Raw genomic sequence first — 23,207 nt, forward strand, 5'->3', positions numbered from 1 at the left:
CGCTGTAGTCATAAGATTATCTAGATAACTATGGGAGACATGTACCGTCTAAATCAAAAACCCTAAAAAGTCTCTGATGTATTCAACCACACCGTAGTAGCCCCACGTTTCATGGATCAACCAACGATCGGCCCAGCCCGCAAGCTCCCCCCACTTCGAATGGCCGCAAGAGGCCTTGCCAAAGATGAGGACGCGACGGAATAATCAAAAACCGGAAGTGATCCGTGGCGTTATCAATCACAGCTATTTAATAAAGTTGTCGTCTGATCCAGTGGGCCTTGTCCTTAGATTCTTCATTTGCTCTCCCCTCCATTACATCCCGAACTGTATTGCCACACCCGCAACCATGACTCTTTCGCTTCAGTCTACTTACAAGCTCGTTTCGGGATATGAGATCCCGGTGGTTGGGTTCGGTGTATGTCTTCCAGTTGAAATGGGGTCCTCAGAGCTTCTCTAACGATTCTTCGTCGCATAGGTTTACCAGACGTGTGTCATCTCGATCGGTGTAGGGAGACATTCACTAATCCTTGCTTGAAATAGACCCTCTGATGTCACGGAGAAGGTGACCCTCAAGGCCCTCGAGCTGGGCTACCGCCATGTAAGCCGAACTGCACAGCTTGATGGACCGGAAAATTGACCATATTGCTCCAGGTGGACTGCGCCAAGGTCTACGGAAACGAGAAAGAGAGCGGCGCAGCCATCCGCAAGTCTGGCATTCCCCGGTCGCAGATCTTCTATACCAGCAAGGTCCCCAGCTCCAGTATGGGATACGAGGAGGCGAAGAAGGCCATCGAAGAGAGCATTGCGGCGGCCAATCTCGGATACATTGACCTGTATGGGCTATTCCGCTTGAGGCATCTGAAGATGTACTGATTCTGAGTCTTCTAGCATGTTGATCCACGCTCCCTACGGCGGCAAGGAAGCCCGCCGGGGCACCTGGAAGGCGCTGGTCGAGGCCCAAAAGGCAGGCAAGATTCGGTCCCTGGGTGTGTCTAACTTTGGCATCAAGCAACTTGAAGAGTTGGAGGCCTACATCCAGAGTGGAGGCGGTGGCCAGATCGCTGTCGGCCAATATGAAATCCACCCTTGGTGCCCGCGCGAGGATATTGCCGAGTGGCTGCGCAAGCGCAACGTCATTGTTGAGGCGTACTCGCCTCTCGTGCAGGCGACCCGTATGAAGGAGCCGGTTCTGCAGACCCTTTCTCAGAAGCACGGCAAGACCCCCGCTCAGATTCTCGTCCGCTGGAGCTTGCAGAAGGTATGTAATTCTCGCTCCGGTTTAAGTCCCGGGAGAGTCTAATATCCATTGTTTAGGGATATGTGCCGCTGCCGAAGTCGGTGACTGACTCCCGCATCTTGGAGAACTCGCAAGTCTTCGATTTCATGCTGTCCGAAGAGGACATGGCCAGTCTGAAACTCAACGAGTATGCGCCCGTGTGCTGGGACCCGGTTCAGGACTGCAAGATCTAGAAAAGATTTAGGAGATAAAACTTAGGAAGTGGTGGATTATACATCGTAGCAATCGAATTTGTATAAGTGACGAATCAATACAAGATGAAGGCTCCGCCCAATTGGGCAGTATGTTGATCTTCGGCACAACGTATCGCCGTCAACAAAGCCGCCGCTGGCCAACATCGTCAACAATACCAGTCTATGAAACTCAGTCCCCCATGATCGGGGAATCGGCAGGTAGTGGCCGTGACGGTTGCCCCCACCATGTCCGACGACCCCCCGCGACGCATCATCCTTGAAAAATCGAGCACGGTCCGACGCCGGTACCAGCGCAGCAACAAGCGGTTCCAGTTCACCCCAGCGCAACTGGCCCAGATCGAACGCGAAGAGAAAGCCAACGCCCGGGCTAAGAATCTGCGTGAAAAGGAAAAACAACGGGTCGCAAAGAGGAAGCAAAAGGCCGAGAAGGAGGCCAAGGCTCGCGAGGAGCGCAAACGACTTGGTCTGCCCGATCCCAACGCCCCGAAGGTCCCGTCGAGCCAACCGTTGCTCTCAAATTTCTTATGCAGAAAACCGCCCGCTCAAGAACCTACCAAGGAAGAAACCCCTGAGACCGATCCCGATCCTACGACTACGGAAACAGACGAACATAACGATGGCGGCGACACTGAGGTAGACTCGGAGTTGGATGACTTGGACGAAGAAATGGAGAAGGAATTCTCCAATCTCGACGATGCACGCCCTCTGGGAGATCTCGGAACCCATGATGCCAACGATACTAGCAAAGAGAGCTTGCTTTCTGGGCACAACGATGATGACGACGAGTTCTCCGACTGCTCCGCATTCGACGACGAATATATCATGAAAGAGGCTGAGGCAGTTGCGGCCATGCGATCAACACACCGGATCTCTTTCACCAATAACCGCTCTATAACCAACCCTGCACTTTTGCAGCCACCGAGCATCCCCCATAAAGCAGCTACCCCGATAGCTTCATTTGGAGACTCCTTCCGCGACGACACCGCAGACTATCTTGAAGAAGTCTTTGCGCGCGGCTGCGGTGATTCATTTGGCGAGCTTGTTGGACTCTAGGGATATTCCTTCTAGAAACATCTCATACAAATGAGCCCATTTTTTGGCACCTTTGGGCGGTCTTGGCACTCTGGGGAGAAGTTCGGCTGGGAGCCGACGGTCGGATCCGTACAGTTCGGATACCACTTGCGCCCCTCGCGCCCCTCATCGGCTTGGAGTTCGGGGTCTCAGGCGCATTAGTACTGGTTTCGTTAATTCCGACGGATAAAGCACAGTCTCTGCACAGCTTCTTTTGTAAGCGGGACAGATGTTCTCTTATCGGGGCATGATGCCACTTCCCATCTGAACATACAGACCGGCCTCCGATACTTGTACTTTTCCATATCTACAATTCAAACTCATTTTCTACTCTTCATCTCTTTTTCATCACAATGCCATTCCTTCAAGCTAAAAACCACCGCCTGTACTATGCCGACTCCCACCCCGACGGCCCGCCACGAGGCTTGACCTTCATCTTCATCCACGGCCTGGGCTCGTCGCAGAACTACTACTTCCCCGTCATCCCCCACCTCACCAAAGAGCACCGCTGCATCACCATTGATACATACGGCGCTGCCCGCTCCCCATACACCAATGACTCGATCTCAATCCCCAGCATCGCAGAGGACGTCATCGGCGCGCTGGACGCGCTGAACATCCCCAAGGCCGTCGTAGTCGGCCACTCAATGGGCGGACTCGTCGTGACAGAGCTGGGCGCACGGTACCCAGACCGCATGGCCGGCGTCGTGGCAATTGGACCGACGCACCCATCCGAGATGCTGGTATCGGTTATGAACAAGAGGGCCGACACTGTACTGGAGTGTACGTACCTTCCCATCTTGCTTTCATGCAAATTCACTAACTCGCACCAGTTGGAATGGAACCAATGGCCAACACCATCCCCTCCGCCGCCGTCGGCTCCCGAAGCACCCCGCTCCAGAAGGCGTTTATCCGGGAACTTTTGCTTGGTCAGGATCCTAAGGGTTATGCGGCGCTCTGTCGCGCTATTGCTACTGCGCAGCCGGCGGATTACGCGGCCGTCAAGGCGCCGTTTATGCTGATTGCTGGCAAAGAGGATAAATCTGCGTCTATGGAGGGATGTAAGCATATCTACGACCATGTGTCTAGCCAGAAGAAGTCGCTTGAGGTTTTGGAGGGGGTTGGACATTGGCATTGTATTGAGGCTGCTGATGAGGTTGGTGGTTTGCTTGCGCAGTTTGCGAGTGAGATTTCTTAGGTTAGACATGCCATGCATAATGATCAGAAGTTATTTCCGACAATATCGTATCTTCTTCACCGCGAGGTCTTTAGAACAACTGATAGCAAAGGACTGTTGGTAGTGACTTTGGCTAGATGAACGAAGAGCCTAAGCCTCAAGCATACACGAGTTATTCTTGGACTTAAACACAATGTAGATCCTATCTCAGCAGTGCCCACGAATGCCCTTTTCTATGTATCGGCATAGAAATTCGGTGGTACTCTAACCGCCCGACGAAAGTAATTACAAGTCCAACAATCATAAACAAATAACCGAATTGCCAAGCACCGACTAGTCCCCACGGTCGTAATCCGATCTCTATGACAGCTATATCCTTGTATCGATTAGAAGTCAATATATGCATGGGTTTTCACTAATTCAAGGTTAAGGTATGTACGGAGAACGCTATTCATAAATAACATAATAGAAGAAAAGGAGATATGCAATGCCACCACCACTCAGGCCGGGAAAGTCGCCAGCTTCACGTCATAGTTAAGCTCAAGCCCAGCTTGAGGGTCGTCCTTGCGCTCGACAAAGTCCACAACCAAGGAGTCCTTAACCGCGAACACGGAGTCATTGTCCAAGTACTTGTCCCTGCGGTCGAAAATCTGGGTAGTCAAGGGACGATAGCCTTCATGGGTAGCCTTGAAAGAAACGTTAGCTTTAGACGTCATCTATATTAGAGATCAACTCACAAGGATGTGGATGTGGGCAGGGCGGAAGGGGTGGCGGTCCATTAGCTGGAGCATCTTGCCCGCAGGACCATCATCAGGAACAGGGTATGGCGTGGGTCGCAAGCAGTAGAAGTAGTAGCGACCATCGGCATCCGTCTTGAACTTGCCGCGCAGGTTGAACTCGATCTGCTCGGGATCCTGCTGCTCGTACAGACCGTTCGTTGACGCTTGCCATACCTCGACCGTCGCACCGACAAGCGGCTTCTTGGTCGTAAAGTCTATTACGCGGCCGTGCATGTAGACCATCTCGCCGTCCTTGGGCTTGGTGACCACGATGTCGGCGCCGTTGTCGCGGTAGGGCGTATCGGCGCGGAAGAACGGACCTAGAATGGCGGTTGCAGTGGGTGCGTCCTTGGCTTCTTCGGCGAGCTTAAAAGTGATTTCATCCACGAGCCTGTTGCATGTTAATATCTATGCCGTACCGCTTGGGATGTGCTTCGGAGAAGATATAGAGCACTTACGACTCGAGTCCGATCACGTCGCAGACCAGTTGCCCCTCATTGCGCTTATCGTCGCTCATCTGTCCAGCCCAATTGAGCAGCTTAACACCCTCCATCCACTCATCGACAGTTAGCTCATTCTCGCGCGCGAAATCGTGGACATGACGGATCAACCCGGCCATGAGCTGGCGCAGACGCGGCGAGGTCTTAGGACCCATGGCGTTGACGACATTGTCGGTGAAGTTGGGATCGAATCTGTGAGTCGCCATGGTATATTGTTCGCAATGTTTTTTGCGCTAAGTGACGTTACAGAGTTAAAAAAGTGAATCTGGGGTGAGGGGAGAGTCGCGCAGGAGCTTATATAGCGCGGCACTGGTCCGACGGGACTCGGTGGCCGGTAAGAACCGAATTCTATGGACGAGCTCCTCAAGCCTCCAGACTGTGACCAACGAGGCGAGGCTTATTCGAGGGCGACCCCGCAAAACGGCGGAGTTGTGGCATGATTGGGTCCGGGCGGCGTCGGATGGAGGCTGTTACTCGGCGTGTCGGATCGGACGCTGTTGCTTGTGCTTCCGAATCCCCACAGTGTCGGATGTGACTAAGTGGGGACGTTTAAGGTACTCGGAGATCGAACTAGACCACTTACTGATTCGGTATTCCGTTGTGCTATATAGAATGCTCGTGCTATTGTTTATTCCCCTTGGGATTTCCCTTTGGAGTCCCCCGACTCGTTAACTTCGCCGGCAGCTCCTGCAAAACTTCGCCGCGCTCCCAGATCTTGCCGAGTCCAACCTTCTTCTCAACAACCACATCGAAGAAATCCACTGACACAACCTTCTGTGCATCACTACCAGTGTTGTCTTTCCCCTTGAGCACAGGAAGTCCCTCGCTGAGAATGACTCCATTCTCACTACGCCAGAATGGACACCCGGCCGCCAGAGCTTTCCGAAGGTCGACGTAAATCAAAACCTGTGCATCTTTGCGCATTCCTGAGATGACCTGGTCCTTCTTGTTGGTGTTCTTCTGCGCATCTTCCTTTTGAGCCGCCAACACAGACTCCATGGACGGACCCGTCGCGAAATGGACGTGATTGCGGCCCATGCACCGCAGTCCGCCCGATCGTAAAATAGCTGGCCATGCCCCGTGGAAAGTGCCGTGGACAACAGTATCTGGCAACTCAGACTCATTGGAGAGCGAAAGAGGTTCGAGGAAGGATGCTGCGTCCACGGTCTTAATGCTGTGACCCTGTGTAGCGCGGATCAGAAAATTCGATGGCTCAGCATCTGTGACAGAGAGTGCCTGTGTCGTAGCACTCTGCTGGTCCTCAGGTGAGACGGGAGCCTCCACTACCGAGGTGGATGGCTGGTCCTCCTCCGCTGCAGCTGTGGTAGCATTTTCCACGCCTTCTGACCCGGATGTAGTGACGGGCAATGTAGTGCCCTTGGTTGTAGACTCGTTTGGTTGTGCAGAGGGGATATGGAGGAGGGCAAATCGCTTCTTGTCGGAAGAATCGACGGCATGGCGGACTTCATCGAAGGTGACTTTCAGGGACTTAAGCTTCCGCCATTGTAGCTGGGAATGTCTTGTTAGAAAAGACCAAGGTGAACAAAACCTTGAAGGGCACTTACCACGTCTGCGACACTCGCGTAGCCTTGGGCATTCATCTTCAGGCCTTCCTTTTCGGCTGCGTGTCGCAAAAGCAGGCTCAGGGCCTTGGATATTTGTACATCGCGACTCGAGCCCCCCGGGCCATGACCACGGCCACGACTCCGCTTGTCTTTGCCATCTTTGGGGTCGTTGCCCATTTTGGGTGTCTGCGCGGAACTTGTCTTGGGGTTTGCGACGCGTAGGAGGGGCAGTCGCGAAGCTCGGAGCTTTAAAGAAGCTGGTGGGGAAGGTGCGTCAGACCTGCCAGATGGAGACCCCGACACTCGACAAGGGCCAGTGACTCACCAATTACGAGACGGAAATTACCTGGACCGGGCAATCATACAGATACATGCAGAGACCGTTTTTTTTTCCTTCCGTGGAGAGATAATCGATAAGCAGGTGGGGGATATGACTTCATCGTCCGATTGGACGACATGATCCACTCTATACAAACTATGGACTCCGGGGGTGGAAATGGGTATAAAATATCAAGCCAGACTCCTTCGTGCACCTTGGTATGATCCATCACCGATCGCAGATACAGCTGCACTCTGCAACTGGACACACTTTGTGTCGCGTGAACCAGTCCCGCGCGTGGTGTGCGTGGAAGCCGTGGTTGCAATGGATACAAAAGACCACGAATCGTCGCATCACTTCAGCTTCAGTTACCGTGCGAGGGTTAGGCTCCGCGTCAGCTGCGATACCAGAGCGCGACATCGGGTCTGGCGTACCCAGCCACATTGTGCAGACGCCGCACCGAGGCATGTGGCGACCGCAGCGAGGGCAGACAGTGCCGGACATGATCGAGGATCCCAGTGGGTTGCCCATGGTCGGATGGACGACTTCGGAAGAGGCCAAGGGAGAGACTTCGGATGAGGCGTCGTGCTGGGTGAGTGGACGTGTGCAGTAGTTGCAGGTCAGACTGACCTGCTGTGGTGGTGCAGGGATGAGTTTGCGCCCGTCCACGGTCACTGCGAAGCGGCGGGAGCCGACGTCGAAACGGGCTCTTTCAAGTTGAAGCTTCCATGAGTTCATCTGTCGGCGGTAGGTCTCGCGCCAAGCTTCAAATTGGGCGATGGATGTTAAACTGCTGACGATTCGGGGGACGGTGTAGCTCATGGCTAGCACCGGTGTCTGTACGTCATTGAATTTGTCGATGTATGACTGGAATAGGCCCATGGCCAAATGACCCAGACCTGTGAGTACTACTCCTTCGATATCGCCTTGGCGTATAGCCTCCGACGTGGCATTTTTGAGGTACTCGGTTAGCTCTTTGTCCGGAAACCAGCGCAGTGCAACCTCAACCCGGTACTTCAAGGGTAGCGTGGTCTCCCTAATTACTGAGTTCCAGTCACCCTTGCTCACGAGGGCGAGGATCGCCCGCGAGTACGGGTCTGTGAGTTCTTTGGAAATCTCCGCGCAGGTCTCTTCCCAGTCAGAACTGTTATCACCCTTTGCAGCACCGGCAATGGCCATAGCCAAGAGCTTGTGGGCTTGTGTGGGCTTGTTGCTCCGAAGACCGAGATAAGCCAGCTTGGGTTCATCCTGGAAGACAGCCAATGCAGCGGCTTTGGTGTGCTGGTTTTCACCGGAGAGATTTTTAACCAGCTCCTCCAATTCCCGGTGTGATTGTGCCGCACCGCAGAGACGGAGACAGAATCGGCGATGCTCGGGGTATGCAGTCTCACAGCCCTTCCACCCCGGTAGATTCAAATGTTCGGCAAGATGGCCAATGGCTTCGGCTGCACTCTTTGGGCTATCCGCCTTTGTGCTGATGCGTCGTTTCTCGGCGCCGTGGCCTGTGTCAATTATCAGTTGTGGCATTCTATCGCAGATGGTAGCTCGTGACGAACCCAAATCGTTGTTCCACACGCTGCTCACACCCATATAGTTCATATCTAGCCCGTCAACCACCATGGTCATCCCTGAAGAATCGGCCCTAGCACCTAGAAAGATGTCAGATTTAGCTACATCAAAAAGACAACACACACACGACTTACGTTCAACCCAGCCCCAGAAATCCTGAAGGGCAGCATCATCCGACACAATTTTTCTGTTCCGAGCCTCGTCGAATAGATAACCCTCCTTGCATCGAAATTGGCCAATTGTGGACAATGTCAAGGCTTCCTTCGCACTTAACAGAGCCCCAAGTGTTCCAAGGGAGAGTGCGCGCTCTCGACCTTCTCGACTCGGAACGGGGTCAGAAGTAAGTAGCCTGGATTCGGATGACTGTCTGTCTGACTTCGCACTGGGGTCTTTCGAGCTTGATAGAATGCGCGTTCTAATGTTCCCAATGAGCTCAGACACCGGCGATATATGCTCGGACAGAGGATGAATGGTCCTGACATCCGAATCCCTTAATGCAACGCCACAAGCCAAGACACCTTGGGAAGAGACGTCAACAGGAGCGCACGGTGGTCGCACAGTGACTATCTGCGGTTGCCCATTCCCGTCCAGGGCAACGGCACTGGGTTGAGCAGAAATATTGAGGTTCAAGAAATCAAACGCCACAATCCTTTCACGCTCGCCACACCCGCGCGTTGGATGGTCGAATGGAGCACGTACATCCCGCACATACTTCGTGTACACGGGCTCCGCGTAGTTTCTGAACGAGCCTGGGCCGAGGGTGTCGTCGATAGAAGCACGATATTCTTCTGACAGATGATCCTTGGCAATGTCAAAGGTTTTGAAGTGGCCCGTTTTAGCGAGTGCACCCAAGTAGCCGCGGTTGGTTTTGGAGAATCGCAAGCTGCAGATCGACGTTTTAGGGCTGAACACGTTCTTGAACTGCAGGGCGGCTGCGGCTTGGTTGGACTCTGGATTGCTGACGGATGATCCAACCGATGGCGATGTCAAACTGGATCCTACACGTCGATCCCAGACGCAGATGGTGCTTTCATTGGATGTTGCACCAGAGGCGATATAGTTCTCATCGAGCCAGTCGATCGCTAAATTGTGAACACAACGGGTTGGGAATTGTAGAGATGGATTGCCAGGGCCCTCTATATGACGAGAAATATATTAGCATGGCCAAGGGCATTCATTGTAATGACCAAGAGAGAACACACCTCTGAGATCATAAATCCTGACAAATTGGCCCTTGACTCCCGTGACCAACGTATCTGGTTGGTCTCGGAAGAACTTGATACTCGTGATAGGCTCAGAGCTGGCCAACTTTCTCAAAGGTTCTGGAAAGCCTTTGCTACCCCCGGCAGGACCAAGCCGCTGGTTCACATCCCAGATGTTGAGGCAAAAGTCATTGCGCACACGATCAAGACCTGACGCCACCAGTCCATGTGTGCTAAACGCAACAGCGTTACAGTATCGCTGGTTGCGGACCGGGAACGAGAGGGACCCCTTCGCGTCGGCGTCTAATCGTAGAATGGTGGCCTCGCCGGACGATTGGCCTACGGCGATCAGGTTCTCGTTGGAGGTAGACCAGTCGAATGCGCGAAAGAGAGGAACGTCCGTCAGGGTGGAGAGCACTTCGTGCCGGAGATTTTGACCATCAAATCCAGTGACCTTGCATAGACGAAACGACTTGCCGGTGACGTCGACTGAGAGGAAGCGCTGTTCGGCGGCTGTCGAGCTCGGCGACCAGCGAATGGCGGATTCCATTGTGCTGTGGGCCTCCAGGGCACGTTCGAGCTTTGAATCAGAGGCCGCAGCCTCGAGTCGATCAACTTGTAGCCAATTGGCAAAGAATGATAGTGACAAGAGCAGTAACAGAGAGATGAGAGACGCGCTGCTATCGTCATGCGATCGGCTGCGTGTTCATTGGCTGCGCGGATCTGGGGACGGGCCGATGATGAGCCGACGTTTCTTTTTTGCTGCGACACTTTTTTACTTCCAACTGTCAACCAGCCATGCCGGACTCCAAGCCTGATCGCGTTTCAAAGCGCAAGAGCCGTGACGGAGACGAGGTTCCTCGCAAAAAGCAGCACCGCGGCCCGCCCGCGGACGACGTCCAATTCGAGGACTACGGTAGCGGCGACAATGTCCCAGCCAAGTCGAGCCGCAAGTACAAGGATAAATTTGCTCCACGGCCTGAGAGGCAATATCCCTCGGTTAATGAGCTGAAGAAACGGATCCGCGATGTCAAGCGTCTCCTCCAGAAACCGAGCTTGCCTGCAGATGCTCGAATCCTGCAGGAACGTGCCCTCGCTGGGTACGAGCAGGATCTTTCTGAAGAGAATACGCGCCGAGATCGTTCACAGATGATCAGTAAATACCATTTCGTCCGGTTCCTGGGTATGTCTTTGAATCTCCCCCTCTTCAGATTCCGTTGCTAATCATTTCGCTCTGTGACCAGACCGCAAGAATGCAACCAAGCAATTGAATCGCCTCGAGCGCCGTCAAAAAGAGCAGAGCCTCGACTCCGAGCAGAAGAAACAGCTCGAAAGCAAGATCCACGCTACCCGCGTCAACCTCAACTACACCATCTACTACCCTCTCACCGAGAAATACATTGCACTCTATCCCAAGTCGAAGGCCTCAGACAAGGACGGTGCGGAGTCAGGATCCGAACCGGAGCCGGAAACAAAGACGCAAGGCGACGAGACAAAACCACCGCTTTGGTCTGTCGTTGAAAAGTGCATGGAAGAGGGCACCCTTGACAAACTTCGTGATGGCAAATTGAACATTGGGGCCGACGGTAAACAGATTGCGGCTCCCGCCGCAAAGGCAAGCGGAGACACGGACATCAAGAAAAGCAAGACGAAGAAGTCGAAAGAGCCCGAGGCCCCCAGAAAGAGCCAGCCGACTCGCACAGATACGGACAAGAGCAAATACGAAAACTTCAACAGGAGGGATCGTCGCCGGGAGCAGGCCAAGGCAGCCCCTGTTCCTGTCCAAGCCGATGGAGATGACAGCGACGGTGGTTTCTTCGAGTAAACGATGCTCAGGAGCAAGGCAAGATGGTGTCTGGTGTCTGTATTATGTGTATCTCCAGCCTGATATCCCTATTAGCATTGCATATAATCCCGCTGAACTCTGATTTGGTAGTTGATAACCTTTCTCACAATAAGGATCTGAGATGCAATGTCACCCTGGTCATTAATCTGAAGCGATGGAAGACTTGAGTTTGGAAGTTTCCATTCTTTACCGGACTTCTACATCTCTACTCTTTTCTCTCCTTTAGCAACGCTCTCTATCCACTTACCTCGCACTGACGTATCTCCGAGATATTACTATTCTCAAAGCCAGGCATCTATCTTGAGCCTCTTCCTTTCCTGCTTGTCCCCTCCAACCTCTTCCTTTCCAATTCGCGCCCTCATTGAGACTTCCCGACCTCATTTCACCCCTCTATCTAATCAGTTCCTCCTCCTCAGTCCATCCTATCTTACTCAACATATCCTCCCACATCCCCTTTTCGTCTTGAACCGTCTTCCCATCAGACCCCTCTGGACCGTTCTTTTAATCCTCTGACCGGTTATCCAATCCTCCAACTTTCCACCAACCTTCGAATCTTCCAATCTTTCGACACCCTGAACACTTTTGGGTATTACCTTCACTGGGAAGCCATCAGTCTACATCGTTTTCCCCGTAACGAATCTGGGCCTCGTTTTTCACATTTCTCACTTAACTCGCACCTCTTCGTTAACGCGAACTCACCCATTTTCTATTGATCTCCACGAAGACGATTGAACTCAGGAAATGCGTCTCAAAGACGCACCTGCAGCCTGTGAGGCCAAGGATCATGAGGCCTTCGTGCTTGCTCTGAAAGCAAACAGAGTGCAGTGTATCCGCCAGGTGGAAATCCACGAACATCGAACACCAGACTTATTTTGGCGTACTGGTGACCCTGCAGGTCGACCACCCCGATCCGAAAAAGACAAGGCTCGAATGAAGCTCGTGGCCACTGTCTCGTACAAGAATGACAAGCCCGTTTTCCCGCCAGCATTCACTCGTCTGAGCGATGAGCTGGTCTACCTTGCTACCAAGTTCCTGACAGTAGCCACTCGCGGCAAACACTACCCCTATGACTTCATGAAAAACGGCGATATTCGACTTGAGCGTGTCCCATCCGGAGTCAGCCCGATCATATGGGCTCATGGATTGCCTCACTTCCCCGTATACAAGGGTTATTACATTCTTTGCGGCCGGAAGCATGCAAAATGGATTGGATGGTGGCTGAATACCCCCAACTGGCTCACCAAGAAAAATTACCCCATGTGGACAATTGGAGCTGTGGTAGCTCCTGCTTCTGCGCTTGGACTCCCTCGCGTTGTAGAGCGGCAACTGCGGGTTCACAAGCCTAGTGCTACCCGGGATGTCGAAACGGGTTCTGAAAAGTATGCAGGTGCCCATGATGTCGTCCAAAAGGTCCACTATGATCACTCTATCGTACCGAAGAACTCGTCAGGTGGATATCGTGTTATTCCCATTTGTCAAACTCAAGGCTACCAAATCCAGGTTGGACCAAACTGGCCCAATGGACGTCTAGCAGATGTGGTCCACCAGGGGATGTTCTCGGCCAATGGATTGGAACACTTTGACTACAATGAGGCTCTGAAGAAGCCCTATGTTAATGAGAAGTGTCCCCAGGCTGAAAAGGACGCGCTGTGTGCAAGCGACGAAGAGGCCGATGACGAAGAGCTCGAGACCAGAGAAATTAAAGACGAGGACGAAGAGATCAGTGAAGCTGGGGATTACCTGGATTACACGAATGCAGCAGACTCCGACTATCAATATGATGAGACACCTGAAGACGACGACCTCACTGACGACTCGGAACGTGACAACGCTGTGATTAATCCACTCCACAAACTGTCATTGCAAGATGCTAAAAAGGACAAAAAGGTTGATACTATGGGTGGGTATTTTGTCACTACCAACAAGGTTGTGAAAACAACCAACAAATCCACCAAAGTTGCAAAAGCAAACATTGCGAAGGCCGTTCCAAAGCCCTTCAAGGTTAGCAAGAAAGTCGCAAAGGCTAAAGGAGATTCAAAAAGCACCTCGGGGCCGACGACATCCGCTGAAATTACGAGGGGCAGAGGAAACCTCACAAGTCTGCCCGACAAGAAAGTCATCAAGACTGAACCCAAGCAGCCGATCCAGCAATCTACCACAGAAACCCTGGACGACACTAGGGTGGATACTGCCTCGAGTGGATCCATGAAGAAATTGACTGAAGACGAAATGATCAAGAAAGCCACATGCCTCAGTGAGCTTGCATTCGATGCGGTCAAAAACAGAAATGCCTCTACGGCCGAACTCGATCTTGAGGGAATTCTCGAGAAAGCTGCTGCGTACTCTACTCTCGTCCACGCAGCGGCTAGAGATCTACAAAAAGATAAATCGTGAAGACAAACAACAAACAATCATGGCGAGGAGAATGAGAAAGGGGAAGAACTAAAGAGGGAAAGAATGCATAGCTTTTCCATCAAAGAGCAATTCGGTTAACTTACTTAAAAACTCCCGCAATGATAAATCATCCCAAGCTTTGTATCCAATGTATGCTGCCTTATACATGGCGACTAGACTTGGGTAGACCGTAGGAACCTCCTGCTGAAGTCTTGGGAAGTTCCCAAATGCTGAACGAACTAGCATTCATTGGCCTTTTGCAATTGATATGGAAACAGTGCACTCCGGATGTTAATCGCCATATCCTCGGATAAATCGATTTAGTAGCGGAGTCGAAGGCGGGGCCATTCGGCACCGATGGATATACAGCCGGACCAAAGTTCTCGGCTCGGTGAAAGTAGATCGTCCCCGATCGAGTCGAGGTGCCTGCCAAGATGTGTTCGGCATCGAATCGAGGTCGACGCCAACGGCCCGGAAGTCCCTCATTGAAACCCCACCGATTCTCCGAGATCGTTTGCCCTGCTATTTAGTAGTTAAAAGTGGAGTCAGTAACATGATATAAGTTGTTCAGATCTGGATTCGGTTTTGGAAGGAAAAAAGCCACTGGCGATGGTGTTCACGGTAGTCATTTCCCGCCAACCGGTCTGTAGATAGATCCCAGGCATGTTTGAGTGGTGACACAAAATCTACAGAAGAGCGGAAATAATTTGACATCCTTTGATTTAGTGACGAACAAATATCAAAGCTGAGAGGCATATCAATTCCAAAAGAACCCCTCGTAAAGCTTACAGCCAAGAAAATAGAACCAAAAAAGGAGATCAAAACTCCAGTCCTCGCCACGACCTTTCTAGATATGCTAAGCGGGGCATTGAAATGGCATTCTGGCAAAAGAAAAGGCAGGCCAAGATTGATGATATGAGACGATGGAAATGCAGGTCGGATTGGTCTCGTCCTGACGCCGATGATGAGAGCAAGGAAATGGGAAAAGAATGCAGGTTAGCATAGAGAATGATGGTGTGCTGTGTTCGTTGGAGACGGGCTGTTCATCTAGGATCGTGTCGTTCATATATCGTGGTATGGAATTCAAATGGTGCAATATCAGCGAGCCGGCGCTGCATATTGGAACGGGAAAAGAGCAGAAGAGGCTTCACATAACGAGGCAGCCGCTTTGAGCACGCCGCCGCCTGCCTCCGAGGGCAGAAAAGGTACCAACACCGTAGGCATCATCTTCGTCATCTTCGTCGGCATTGTAGAGCCGTTCCGCTTCGCGAGCACGGCGTCTCCTGCGCCGGGCACCTGCACCTGTAGCGCCCGCTTCCTCGTTGGCCATCATGTAGTCGGCCCATTTGCGATCAAGGCGACTAGCGCCTATCAGATCACCTCGTATGACGCGCTTAGTGTGCTCGTCGACGGTCATCTGCCACCCATAGAAGCACTTGAGCTGGATGATCTCCTTGGGATAGGTGGGTGATGGGGAGGGGGTTGAAGCTGGGGTGACATAAGTCGTTGTCGTTGGGGAGTCGGAGTCCGATGCTTGGGTGACGGTCACAATTGTGGATACTGGCTTGCGAGAGCGGGGAATAAAGCAGTTGCTAGATAGGACTTCCTTCACGCCTGCCCAGGTTACGTTGGCACAGTCGAAAACAACCAATCGGAGACCGAATTTGGGGTGTTCCTCGCCGTAGCCGCGCTTGCGCACCCGGTAGCTCGCTTCCATGAGGGTCAAGTCCGACACGCGGGTATTGTCCATTTCGATGGATCGCAGCTTCGGGCAGCTCTTAACAACTTGCAGCATTCCCGTGTCCCCCAGGTTTTCGCAGTAGCTGACATTGAGGTGCTCAAGGGTTTGGGAACATGGAGACTTTGCAATTTCAATGAGAGTGGCGTTTGTCAAATTCTCCAGGTCTTCAATTTCGAGATGGGAGAGGTACGAGGTAGTGCGAATGACATCGATGACGGAGTCGTCGGTCAAATCCGAGCATTGCGAAACTTGTAGGCCTTCCAGGTCAGGAACGTTCCCGGCCAAACTCTTCAAGCCATCGTCGCTGACGTCCGGGCATTGATGCAAATCCAAATGTCGGAGTCGTCGAGGTGGCACAATCGGTCGGTCGGTCAGCACATCCAAAGGCGGGTCGACGCCGTGCATCAAAATCTTCAGGCTTTGGTTAGATAGGTCGGTGCGACTCATGATCAATCGCTCCAGGGTGTTTCGCTCGTAAAGGGCCAAGGCAAAGTCCTCGTTGGCAAATCCCCGAATTTCGCTGGCGCGAAGATCCTTTAACAGATGACAAGCATTAACCACCTTGAGAAGACCGTGGGCAGTGACATGGTTGCACCAAGAGATGTTCAAAGTCTCAAGCTGGGGGCAAGACTGTGCGATGATCTTCATTGCCGAGTTCGTGATACTGGACAAGCCAGACACGTTGATGTATTCCAAGCGAGGGTTCCGAAGCAGGAAATAGTGAATGGTCGTCTTGTCGATGCGACAGCCTTCAAGCGAGAAGTTGACCACATTGCGGCACAAATCAGAGATACGCTCTCCATCCGAGGACCACTTGTCGCGAAGTTGAATACAGCCTCTGAGATTGAGATCGCGCACGAAGGCCCCACCAGACGTAATGAGTTTCACCAAAACGTCACTAGGAATCTTGTTATAGTACTCCGTCGTATCGACCATGGACCATAACTGGCCATCATAGCACATCTCATTCCAGAGCTTTGACACAGCCGCACAGCGAATAATTTCGAGGGGAGTCAGATACCGAAAAATCTCCATCTTGAGCTCTCTGGGCATATCACCCCAAAAGTCAAGATTCCTAGCAGGCCGCGCATCCGGCAGCGTATCCGGCAGTGTATCCGGCAGCGTAATTTCCGTATCCACCACTTCACCCTCCGTAGAAGTACTGAGAGGTGAACCGCGAGAGGCCGGTCTCAAGTCAAAGGGCAAGGGTACCGTGCGCGGCTGCGAGCTGGGCGACTCCGTGCCCACCAGCCGAATACGATTGCTGATTCCGCGAGCCTCAGCGGGCGCACCGGAACAGCCCGGTGTGGCCGGTCGGGGTCCATTCAGGCCACCATAAAGTTGCGAGGAGCTTCCGTTTCCCACGCATGGGGAGTATGGAGACGATAACGAGACACACGATAAGGAGGCTTTGTGGTCCCGGCGATACCCGGTGGATGCAGATCGGCCGCGGCGGGTCAACGACTGGCTAGACTGCCGGCGCGGCAGACCCGGAAATAGCCTTCGACGACTCTTGATTTTCGGCGGCTGGTCGAGAGGGATTTGACCTGTGGAAGAGGCCGGGCTGGCCGGGGACACTTCGAGCGGCGGGACGATCTCGTCGGTAATTGGGGTGGCCATGGTGGTGTGAAGGGCGGGGATGTTTAGTAAAGTATGGGATGGGGTGCAGGGATGGGTATGGCACCACCGAGGAGTCGATGGGCGCGACAGAGCACCGCGAGGCACCTAAATGACCATAATGTTGCAGAAGGTTCTTTGCCCAAGTCAGAATCGATGAAGAGGAAAAGTCGAAAAGAAGGTCGAAATGTTAGGGGAGCGGGGGACGTTCAGAAAGACGCTTATTGTTCGGGGGCCCACGGGCAGTGAACCGTGGCACTCGGTGATGTCGACCGTCGGGACTGGTTCAAAGTGACGTTCATAGAACCGAGCGGCCCGAAGAATTCGATAATAGGAAGAAAGTGAGAGAAGAGAGAGAGGGAGGGGGGGGGAGCGAGAGAGAGACAGAGAGAGAGAGAAAAAGAAAAAGTAAAGGTGAAAGAATGCGATACGTCTAACCAACGCAACTGTTGGAATGCAGTACACCACACAACGGTGCACACACAGCCAAAGTCCAAGTACCCAGTACTTGGTTCTTATCACCCCACTCAGTCAGAACGTGGCACAGACTGGAGACCCACGCGACTCGTCGGCTGACGACGCCTTGACAGTGGAAGGGCATGCGATCCTCTTATCCACTCCAGTCAGGCACAATTCGCTCGTTCCTGGCGATAAATGTTACTGGATCGGGCACGCCTTCGGTGACCGTTTGGCTGTTGCGAGCGGGGCGCGGGGAGGGGAGACCACGGATGGGAGACCACGGATGGGATTGCGGAGCAGTGTACTGCCCGGTGGAGTCGAAGGCGAATGGCCGAGGACTACTGTATGTCTTAGGTGCGCCATAATTCTAGACCTGACATCTATCTACCGACCCGTACTAAGTCCAAGTGGTACTAAGTCCGATCATATGAGATCCACTCCGACTAGTCCGGTTTTGCCAAGGACGGAAGCCGATCCGATCAAAATTCTTCGATTCACCTTCCAATCGTATATAAATTCTTTCATGCCATGCTGATGGTCTTGTGTCTCTAGATACACGGGAAAAGAGCAAAATAAAAAAGGTATCACAGTCCCCAAATGTGCGAGCAAAAGCCATGTCAATGTCATGCAGAAGTGCATATGATTTGTTTTGTCCAGGTCATTCCCCAACGGACCGTAGAAAAGTTAAATCCCCCATCCGCGTCCATCAATCAAAACATAAAAAAAAAACGTCATGGGGTATCGTGTCTTTTTTTTTTCTGGGTCATAAAATATGCGTTGGTGTACGGGGCCTTCAGTTCTCTGCCATCCACGAGTGCTCGAGCACTTCCGTGATGGTGAGTCGGTTGTCGACGTCGCGGTCCAGCATCTTCCGAATCAGGTCGATACAGGCTTCCGAGAAGGGGAGGAAGGGGATGCGGAGTGGGTGATCGAGGATTTCGTCGACGTTGTAAAACGGGTTCTCTTTGTAGACGATTGTATAGAGCAAAATGCCCAGGGCCCAGATATCCTGTTCTTTGCCCCGGTAGGACTTGCCTTGCAGGACTTCGGGAGCGGCGTAATCTACAAAAGATGTTAGCATGTCCGCAACTCATGCATCCAGCCGAAACACAGTCTTACCGATCGTGCCGACAAAGACATCAAACGGCCCGTTCTTGATGTAGGCCGCACTGCCGAAGTCGATCAACTTGATCCGCCCCTCTCCATCCAACACCACGTTCTCATCCTTGATGTCGCGGTGTACCACGAGGGCCTTGGTGTGCAGGTGGTAAATAGCACTTACGACCTGCTTAAAGATGTTGCGACATTCCGACTCGTCCATGTTGGCCTTCAGCTCAATGTAGTCGAAGAGGTCCATCCCCGGCAGTCCGTGTGGGATCATCTCGATGTAGTAATTGATGTCGTCCTCAAAGAACCCTTCCATCTCCACGATGTTCGGGTGCTTGTACCCGTCTCGGCGAAGGAAGTCCAAAACGTGGATCTCCAAAGGTACCGTGCCGAGCCGTCTGTCGCGTGTCCACGTGTCCACCAGGATCCGTTTCTTCGTCACGTATTTCAACACCATCTTCTGTTGAGGGTTCTTCTTCACACGGGCCAGCTTGACCTGCCCGTAGGCACCTTGTCCCATTTCCTCCACGATGACATAGTCGTGAATGGTCCGCTTCTGCGGAGACTGTCCTTTGGCGGTGACTTCGGGGACTGGCTGCACCGGTCGATCCGTGAGAGGCTCCGAGGCAGCTTCGCTGAGCTGCTGGCTGAGGGTTGAGCTCGAAGCTCTAATTTCCAGCGAAGGACGGCCGGCGCCAGAAGTCTGCTCACTAGGCGTGGCGGTAGCTGAGCGATCCGATGTGGGGGCAGGAACAGGAGAAGTCGGCTTGGAAGTAGTCAGGGAGGATGACGAAATGTTGGCCACTGGTCCAGCAGCGTGAATATGCCTGGAGTAGGTGATCCACAAAGCATAAACCAGCTCTGTCACCGCAATAGTGTCGTCACTGTCCTCTGAATCGCTGGCGCGTTCTTCCAATCTCTGCGCCTGTTCCTTGGTGAAAAAAGTGCCGCTCTTGACCACTCGTAACTGGACATCCACCACGATAGTGGAGCCGTCTCGGTGTTTAGCCAGCAAGCCACTAGGTTCGGTGAAGACGGAGGCGGCGTTCGCTTTGCCGTCCCGAAGAATGGACAGGGTTCGGGCTCGACGGAAGCTATGTTCAGGGATCACGATACCGTCGACCAACGGCACGTTGTCCTCCTCTGTTAGCACATCCAAGATCTCGTCGAATCCTGGCACCAATTCCGTAATGTGCCGTCCCTCTGGGCGTTCTTGACCGAATAGGGCTGACGAAAACACAGAGTTCGAGCTGATAACGTTCAAACTCGCAGAGGATATAACCATCATGCCTGCGACGTGCGGGAAACTCGACACCTGCAAAGTGCGAGCTCCACCCGCCTTGCCTACCTTCACTGGGATGCACACGCCGGCAGCGGTGAGAGCGGCGAAGTGCTTCAATTCGGCGATCTTGGCCAGTCCCTTCTCGGGGGAAGTTGCGAGGGATTCCGGCGGCAAGCGAGGTAGAAGCTCGGTGATCGGCTGACCGGAACGAACTACGGATGGTCCCCAAATCTTGTCCACATCTCCTTCGGTTTCCATGACATTCCAGGATTCGTCACAACGGACAGAGGCGATGTTCTCCGTGATCTCCTCCAATACCCAGATCAGACCGCCACGTTTCTCCATGACCCAAACACTAGCCGATCCCTTGGTGCCGTTGCGCTTCTGAATCGGCACGACATCGCCGCACAGCAACACGCCCCGTGACTTGTTTCCGGGATGGTTGTTGTTGCGAGGATTTCTTGTGCTAGAGCCGTATCCATCATCAGTCTGCGCACGCCGGGACGCCTTTTCCCGCGAAGACGGTTTACTGAGCAACTGTGCCGTCACTCCATTTCCCAGACCTCGAAATTTGGGGTTTACCGCTTGAATGTTGGGCCTATTCTGCGGGACTGGCGCGCGGGCAGTGGCATCGGTGCTGGGGTCCCGAAGCTTGGCTTCGAGCCACTGCCTATGCTCTTTCTGTACAACCTCTAGGATACTGAGCCGACGAACCTCGGATTGAGCGACTCCAAATATGAGACACGAGAGATCGTTGGCCGCAAAAATGGTCCATGGTGCTTTGGCTTCGGTGCGAAACACGGCCTGGGAAACCGGGGTCCACTTGCTGCTGTGGGTGTGCAGGGCAGGCATGGGGAATCCCAATCCAGCGGTAGATGAAGAGAGGGAGGCGAAGGGATCCGTGGAGGCGTATGGTTGCGCTAGAGTCTCCATCAGCTTGCTTTTGAGGGAGGCAGTGTTGAGGTCCGTATATGTACGTTTTAAGCTTACGCGCCTAGACGATGGTGCCGATAGCAGGTCCCTCCGAGATTGCGGTATACGATCATTGGATGAAAGGGGACTGAGCAGTTGCGAACTGTCCGATGTGGCCTGGGATCCTGGTGCCGATTCCTGGGGCGCATGCCGAGGGCTGATGGGAGAGCCGCGTTCCGAAAAGGCTCTCTCGAAAATGTTGTCCCCGTTCACATCTGCAGGTCCAGTGATGGGTCCTTGTGTCCGGTTGGCATGATCCTCACCCAAAACGTGGGCCCGCGTCAAGAGGTCCATCATATTTTGAATATCAGAGTCGCCCGTCACATTCGCCTGGGCGTTCGCGAGTCCAGCATTACTGGCCGCCCATCCCATGCGATCGCGCATGAAATCAATCGACCTCTTGAGAAGGTTCTGCCGATTGTGCAGTAGCTCTTCGGATTGCTGTGCGAAAGAAAATGAGTGTAAAGATTCCAAAGGAAACCTATGGAGGTCCTCCAGATCACCGAAGGCGCTCAGTGACATGCGGCCGGTAGGAGCCCGCGAGGAAGAAGCGGAGCGTGGCGTCGGCGACGGACGTATGGATGAGGCTGTCATCGGGAGCAGTGACGACGTCGACTGGTTGGGAAGCGTCAAAAGGCGCGACGGTTGATGCTGGCGTATACGGTCCAGCCCAGTCGGACCGATTCCATGTTCGCTTTCGAATAATGGAGATCTGTGAAGATGGGGTAAATGTGTCAAAAATTTTCAACTCTATTAACTGCCCAGGCGGAAGAGAAGAAGCGTTTGGGCACCGACCTTGAAAGGTTGTCATATCCCGAGGAGAGACTGTCCACCGAGCCTCTCAAGGGCTGGTCTGTCTGCAAGGAAAGATTTTGAAACCCCGACTCAGACTCGGGCGACTCGGAAAGGGGACCCAACGGAGACGACAAGGGACTCGGTTGGCCTATAAATGAACGATCAGCATGCTACACCAGCAACTCAATCGGCGCGTGTCAAAGGTCCCATTCCTCAGAATTCGGCGTGATTGCCTCAAGTGATGGAACGGGATGGTGGATCCTCCGCGGTCAGATGCGTGAACACAGATCCGCTTGTTTCTTTTTTTTTTTTTTTGGCTCCGAACCGGAAAGAAGCCGTGTCGCAAATGCGATCCTTCCGGACCATTCTCTTTTTGAACACCTCCTCGCTCCCCGTGTTCACAGCTCTCCCCCGCGGGAACGTCCCCGCAAGTGGACAAGTTGAAATGACATGTGAAACAGGAGCATGTGCGCATGACTTACCATCGGGATTGTATGCCGACCCCATTCTTTATCGGGCCTGAGTTTTAATCGACTCCCAGCCGGGAGAGGAAAGGCTGAGGCTGAGGCTCAAGAGCGTCGAATCGAAGGAACGAAAGGTCATTCGCGGTTGTCAGCGGGCAGCGACCGGGAGAGGGAGAGGGCAGCTGCCTCGTAGAGCGCCCGGCATATGTGGCGTCCGAGGGCACGCGTGTGTGCAGGTGATGGTGATTTATAAGGGAGGAGGTGAAAGAAGAGAAAAGAGAGAATCAGCGGGGTGCGTAGTCCGTAGTCCGTAGTGGGGAATTAAGAAAACGAGAAGCCCGCAAAGCGTAAAGCGTCAAGGGGCGGGGTGATGTAATGGGCGTTCCCCTAGGCCGGGATCTTGGATCTCGGAAGTATGTTGCTTTGACTGTTCCTAAGCCAGAATAGAGATGGAAAGTCAAAGGTGCCCAGGTGGTCTGATCGGCAGTGGAATGTCCAATGTCTACCTCGAGTTCCTTCTCTCTCGCCAGATGATCCTATCCCGTCTGGGATGTTAGCACGATGCTAGTATTAATTATGGACTACCGGTTCTAGTCCACCAACTACGTAGCAGGAAGTGCACACTCCCCCTCCGCTGGTTTCCCTCCTCCTTCTACCGTTCGAATGCAAAGTGGTTCTCGTTCTCGTACGAAAGTTTCCCCTGGCCGACACATCCGGGCCCGGTGTACTGCATCCCCACCGCTATCTCCGTCGCGTACCCAATGACAGCACTACCTATTGCCCTTACGGGAGGCATTGGAATACGTGCTGCCGCAAGCAGGTACTTCTGGAAATCTTGACGTGTCCTGTTGTTCCCT

The 23,207-nt window shown here is 53.2% G+C and overlaps 10 protein-coding genes across 10 annotated transcripts; 5 read left to right on the top strand and 5 right to left on the bottom strand.

Moving 5' to 3' along the window:
* Window positions 1-346: 346 nt before the first annotated feature.
* On the top strand, window positions 347-1,470 carry N7498_003949 (aldo/keto reductase family protein; the record flags this gene model as incomplete). The annotated part of the gene is made up of 6 exons (XM_058451011.1): window positions 347-415; window positions 476-486; window positions 541-598; window positions 652-833; window positions 889-1,258; window positions 1,315-1,470. 6 exons carry the CDS (start codon window positions 347-349, stop codon window positions 1,468-1,470), a joined length of 846 nt encoding a protein of 281 aa, XP_058310473.1.
* A 246-nt stretch (window positions 1,471-1,716) lies between these two features.
* On the top strand, window positions 1,717-2,544 carry N7498_003950 (uncharacterized protein; the record flags this gene model as incomplete). The annotated part of the gene is made up of 1 exon (XM_058451012.1): window positions 1,717-2,544. The coding sequence occupies one exon, from the start codon at window positions 1,717-1,719 to the stop codon at window positions 2,542-2,544; it is 828 nt and encodes a 275-aa protein (XP_058310474.1).
* Window positions 2,545-2,915: 371 nt separating this feature from the next.
* Window positions 2,916-3,760, top strand: N7498_003951 (alpha/beta fold hydrolase; the record flags this gene model as incomplete). The annotated part of the gene is made up of 2 exons (XM_058451013.1): window positions 2,916-3,345; window positions 3,396-3,760. The coding sequence occupies 2 exons, from the start codon at window positions 2,916-2,918 to the stop codon at window positions 3,758-3,760; spliced, it is 795 nt and encodes a 264-aa protein (XP_058310475.1).
* Window positions 3,761-4,239: 479 nt separating this feature from the next.
* Window positions 4,240-5,224, bottom strand: N7498_003952 (intradiol ring-cleavage dioxygenase; the record flags this gene model as incomplete). The annotated part of the gene is made up of 3 exons (XM_058451014.1): window positions 4,240-4,425; window positions 4,477-4,909; window positions 4,977-5,224. 3 exons carry the CDS (start codon window positions 5,222-5,224, stop codon window positions 4,240-4,242), a joined length of 867 nt encoding a protein of 288 aa, XP_058310476.1.
* A 415-nt stretch (window positions 5,225-5,639) lies between these two features.
* Window positions 5,640-6,760, bottom strand: N7498_003953 (tRNA 2'-phosphotransferase; the record flags this gene model as incomplete). The annotated part of the gene is made up of 2 exons (XM_058451015.1): window positions 5,640-6,527; window positions 6,584-6,760. The coding sequence occupies 2 exons, from the start codon at window positions 6,758-6,760 to the stop codon at window positions 5,640-5,642; spliced, it is 1,065 nt and encodes a 354-aa protein (XP_058310477.1).
* Window positions 6,761-7,130: 370 nt separating this feature from the next.
* Window positions 7,131-10,223, bottom strand: N7498_003954 (uncharacterized protein; the record flags this gene model as incomplete). The annotated part of the gene is made up of 4 exons (XM_058451016.1): window positions 7,131-8,404; window positions 8,459-8,551; window positions 8,606-9,607; window positions 9,674-10,223. The coding sequence occupies 4 exons, from the start codon at window positions 10,221-10,223 to the stop codon at window positions 7,131-7,133; spliced, it is 2,919 nt and encodes a 972-aa protein (XP_058310478.1).
* A 248-nt stretch (window positions 10,224-10,471) lies between these two features.
* On the top strand, window positions 10,472-11,498 carry N7498_003955 (Efg1 domain-containing protein; the record flags this gene model as incomplete). The annotated part of the gene is made up of 2 exons (XM_058451017.1): window positions 10,472-10,856; window positions 10,918-11,498. The coding sequence occupies 2 exons, from the start codon at window positions 10,472-10,474 to the stop codon at window positions 11,496-11,498; spliced, it is 966 nt and encodes a 321-aa protein (XP_058310479.1).
* A 762-nt stretch (window positions 11,499-12,260) lies between these two features.
* N7498_003956 (uncharacterized protein) lies at window positions 12,261-13,913 on the top strand (the record flags this gene model as incomplete). Its single annotated transcript, XM_058451018.1, has 1 exon — window positions 12,261-13,913. The coding sequence occupies one exon, from the start codon at window positions 12,261-12,263 to the stop codon at window positions 13,911-13,913; it is 1,653 nt and encodes a 550-aa protein (XP_058310480.1).
* Window positions 13,914-15,060: 1,147 nt separating this feature from the next.
* Window positions 15,061-17,274, bottom strand: N7498_003957 (F-box domain protein; the record flags this gene model as incomplete). The annotated part of the gene is made up of 1 exon (XM_058451019.1): window positions 15,061-17,274. The coding sequence occupies one exon, from the start codon at window positions 17,272-17,274 to the stop codon at window positions 15,061-15,063; it is 2,214 nt and encodes a 737-aa protein (XP_058310481.1).
* A 1,187-nt stretch (window positions 17,275-18,461) lies between these two features.
* Window positions 18,462-22,393, bottom strand: N7498_003958 (serine/threonine-protein kinase; the record flags this gene model as incomplete). The annotated part of the gene is made up of 4 exons (XM_058451020.1): window positions 18,462-18,792; window positions 18,850-21,803; window positions 21,887-22,034; window positions 22,369-22,393. 4 exons carry the CDS (start codon window positions 22,391-22,393, stop codon window positions 18,524-18,526), a joined length of 3,396 nt encoding a protein of 1,131 aa, XP_058310482.1. The 3' UTR covers window positions 18,462-18,523.
* Between the last annotated feature and the right edge of the window lie 814 nt (window positions 22,394-23,207).

Source organism: Penicillium cinerascens, assembly GCF_028974065.1.
Source record: "Penicillium cinerascens strain IBT 15544 chromosome Unknown contig_24_segment0_segment0, whole genome shotgun sequence".
In the NCBI taxonomy this organism is placed as follows: domain Eukaryota; kingdom Fungi; phylum Ascomycota; class Eurotiomycetes; order Eurotiales; family Aspergillaceae; genus Penicillium; species Penicillium cinerascens.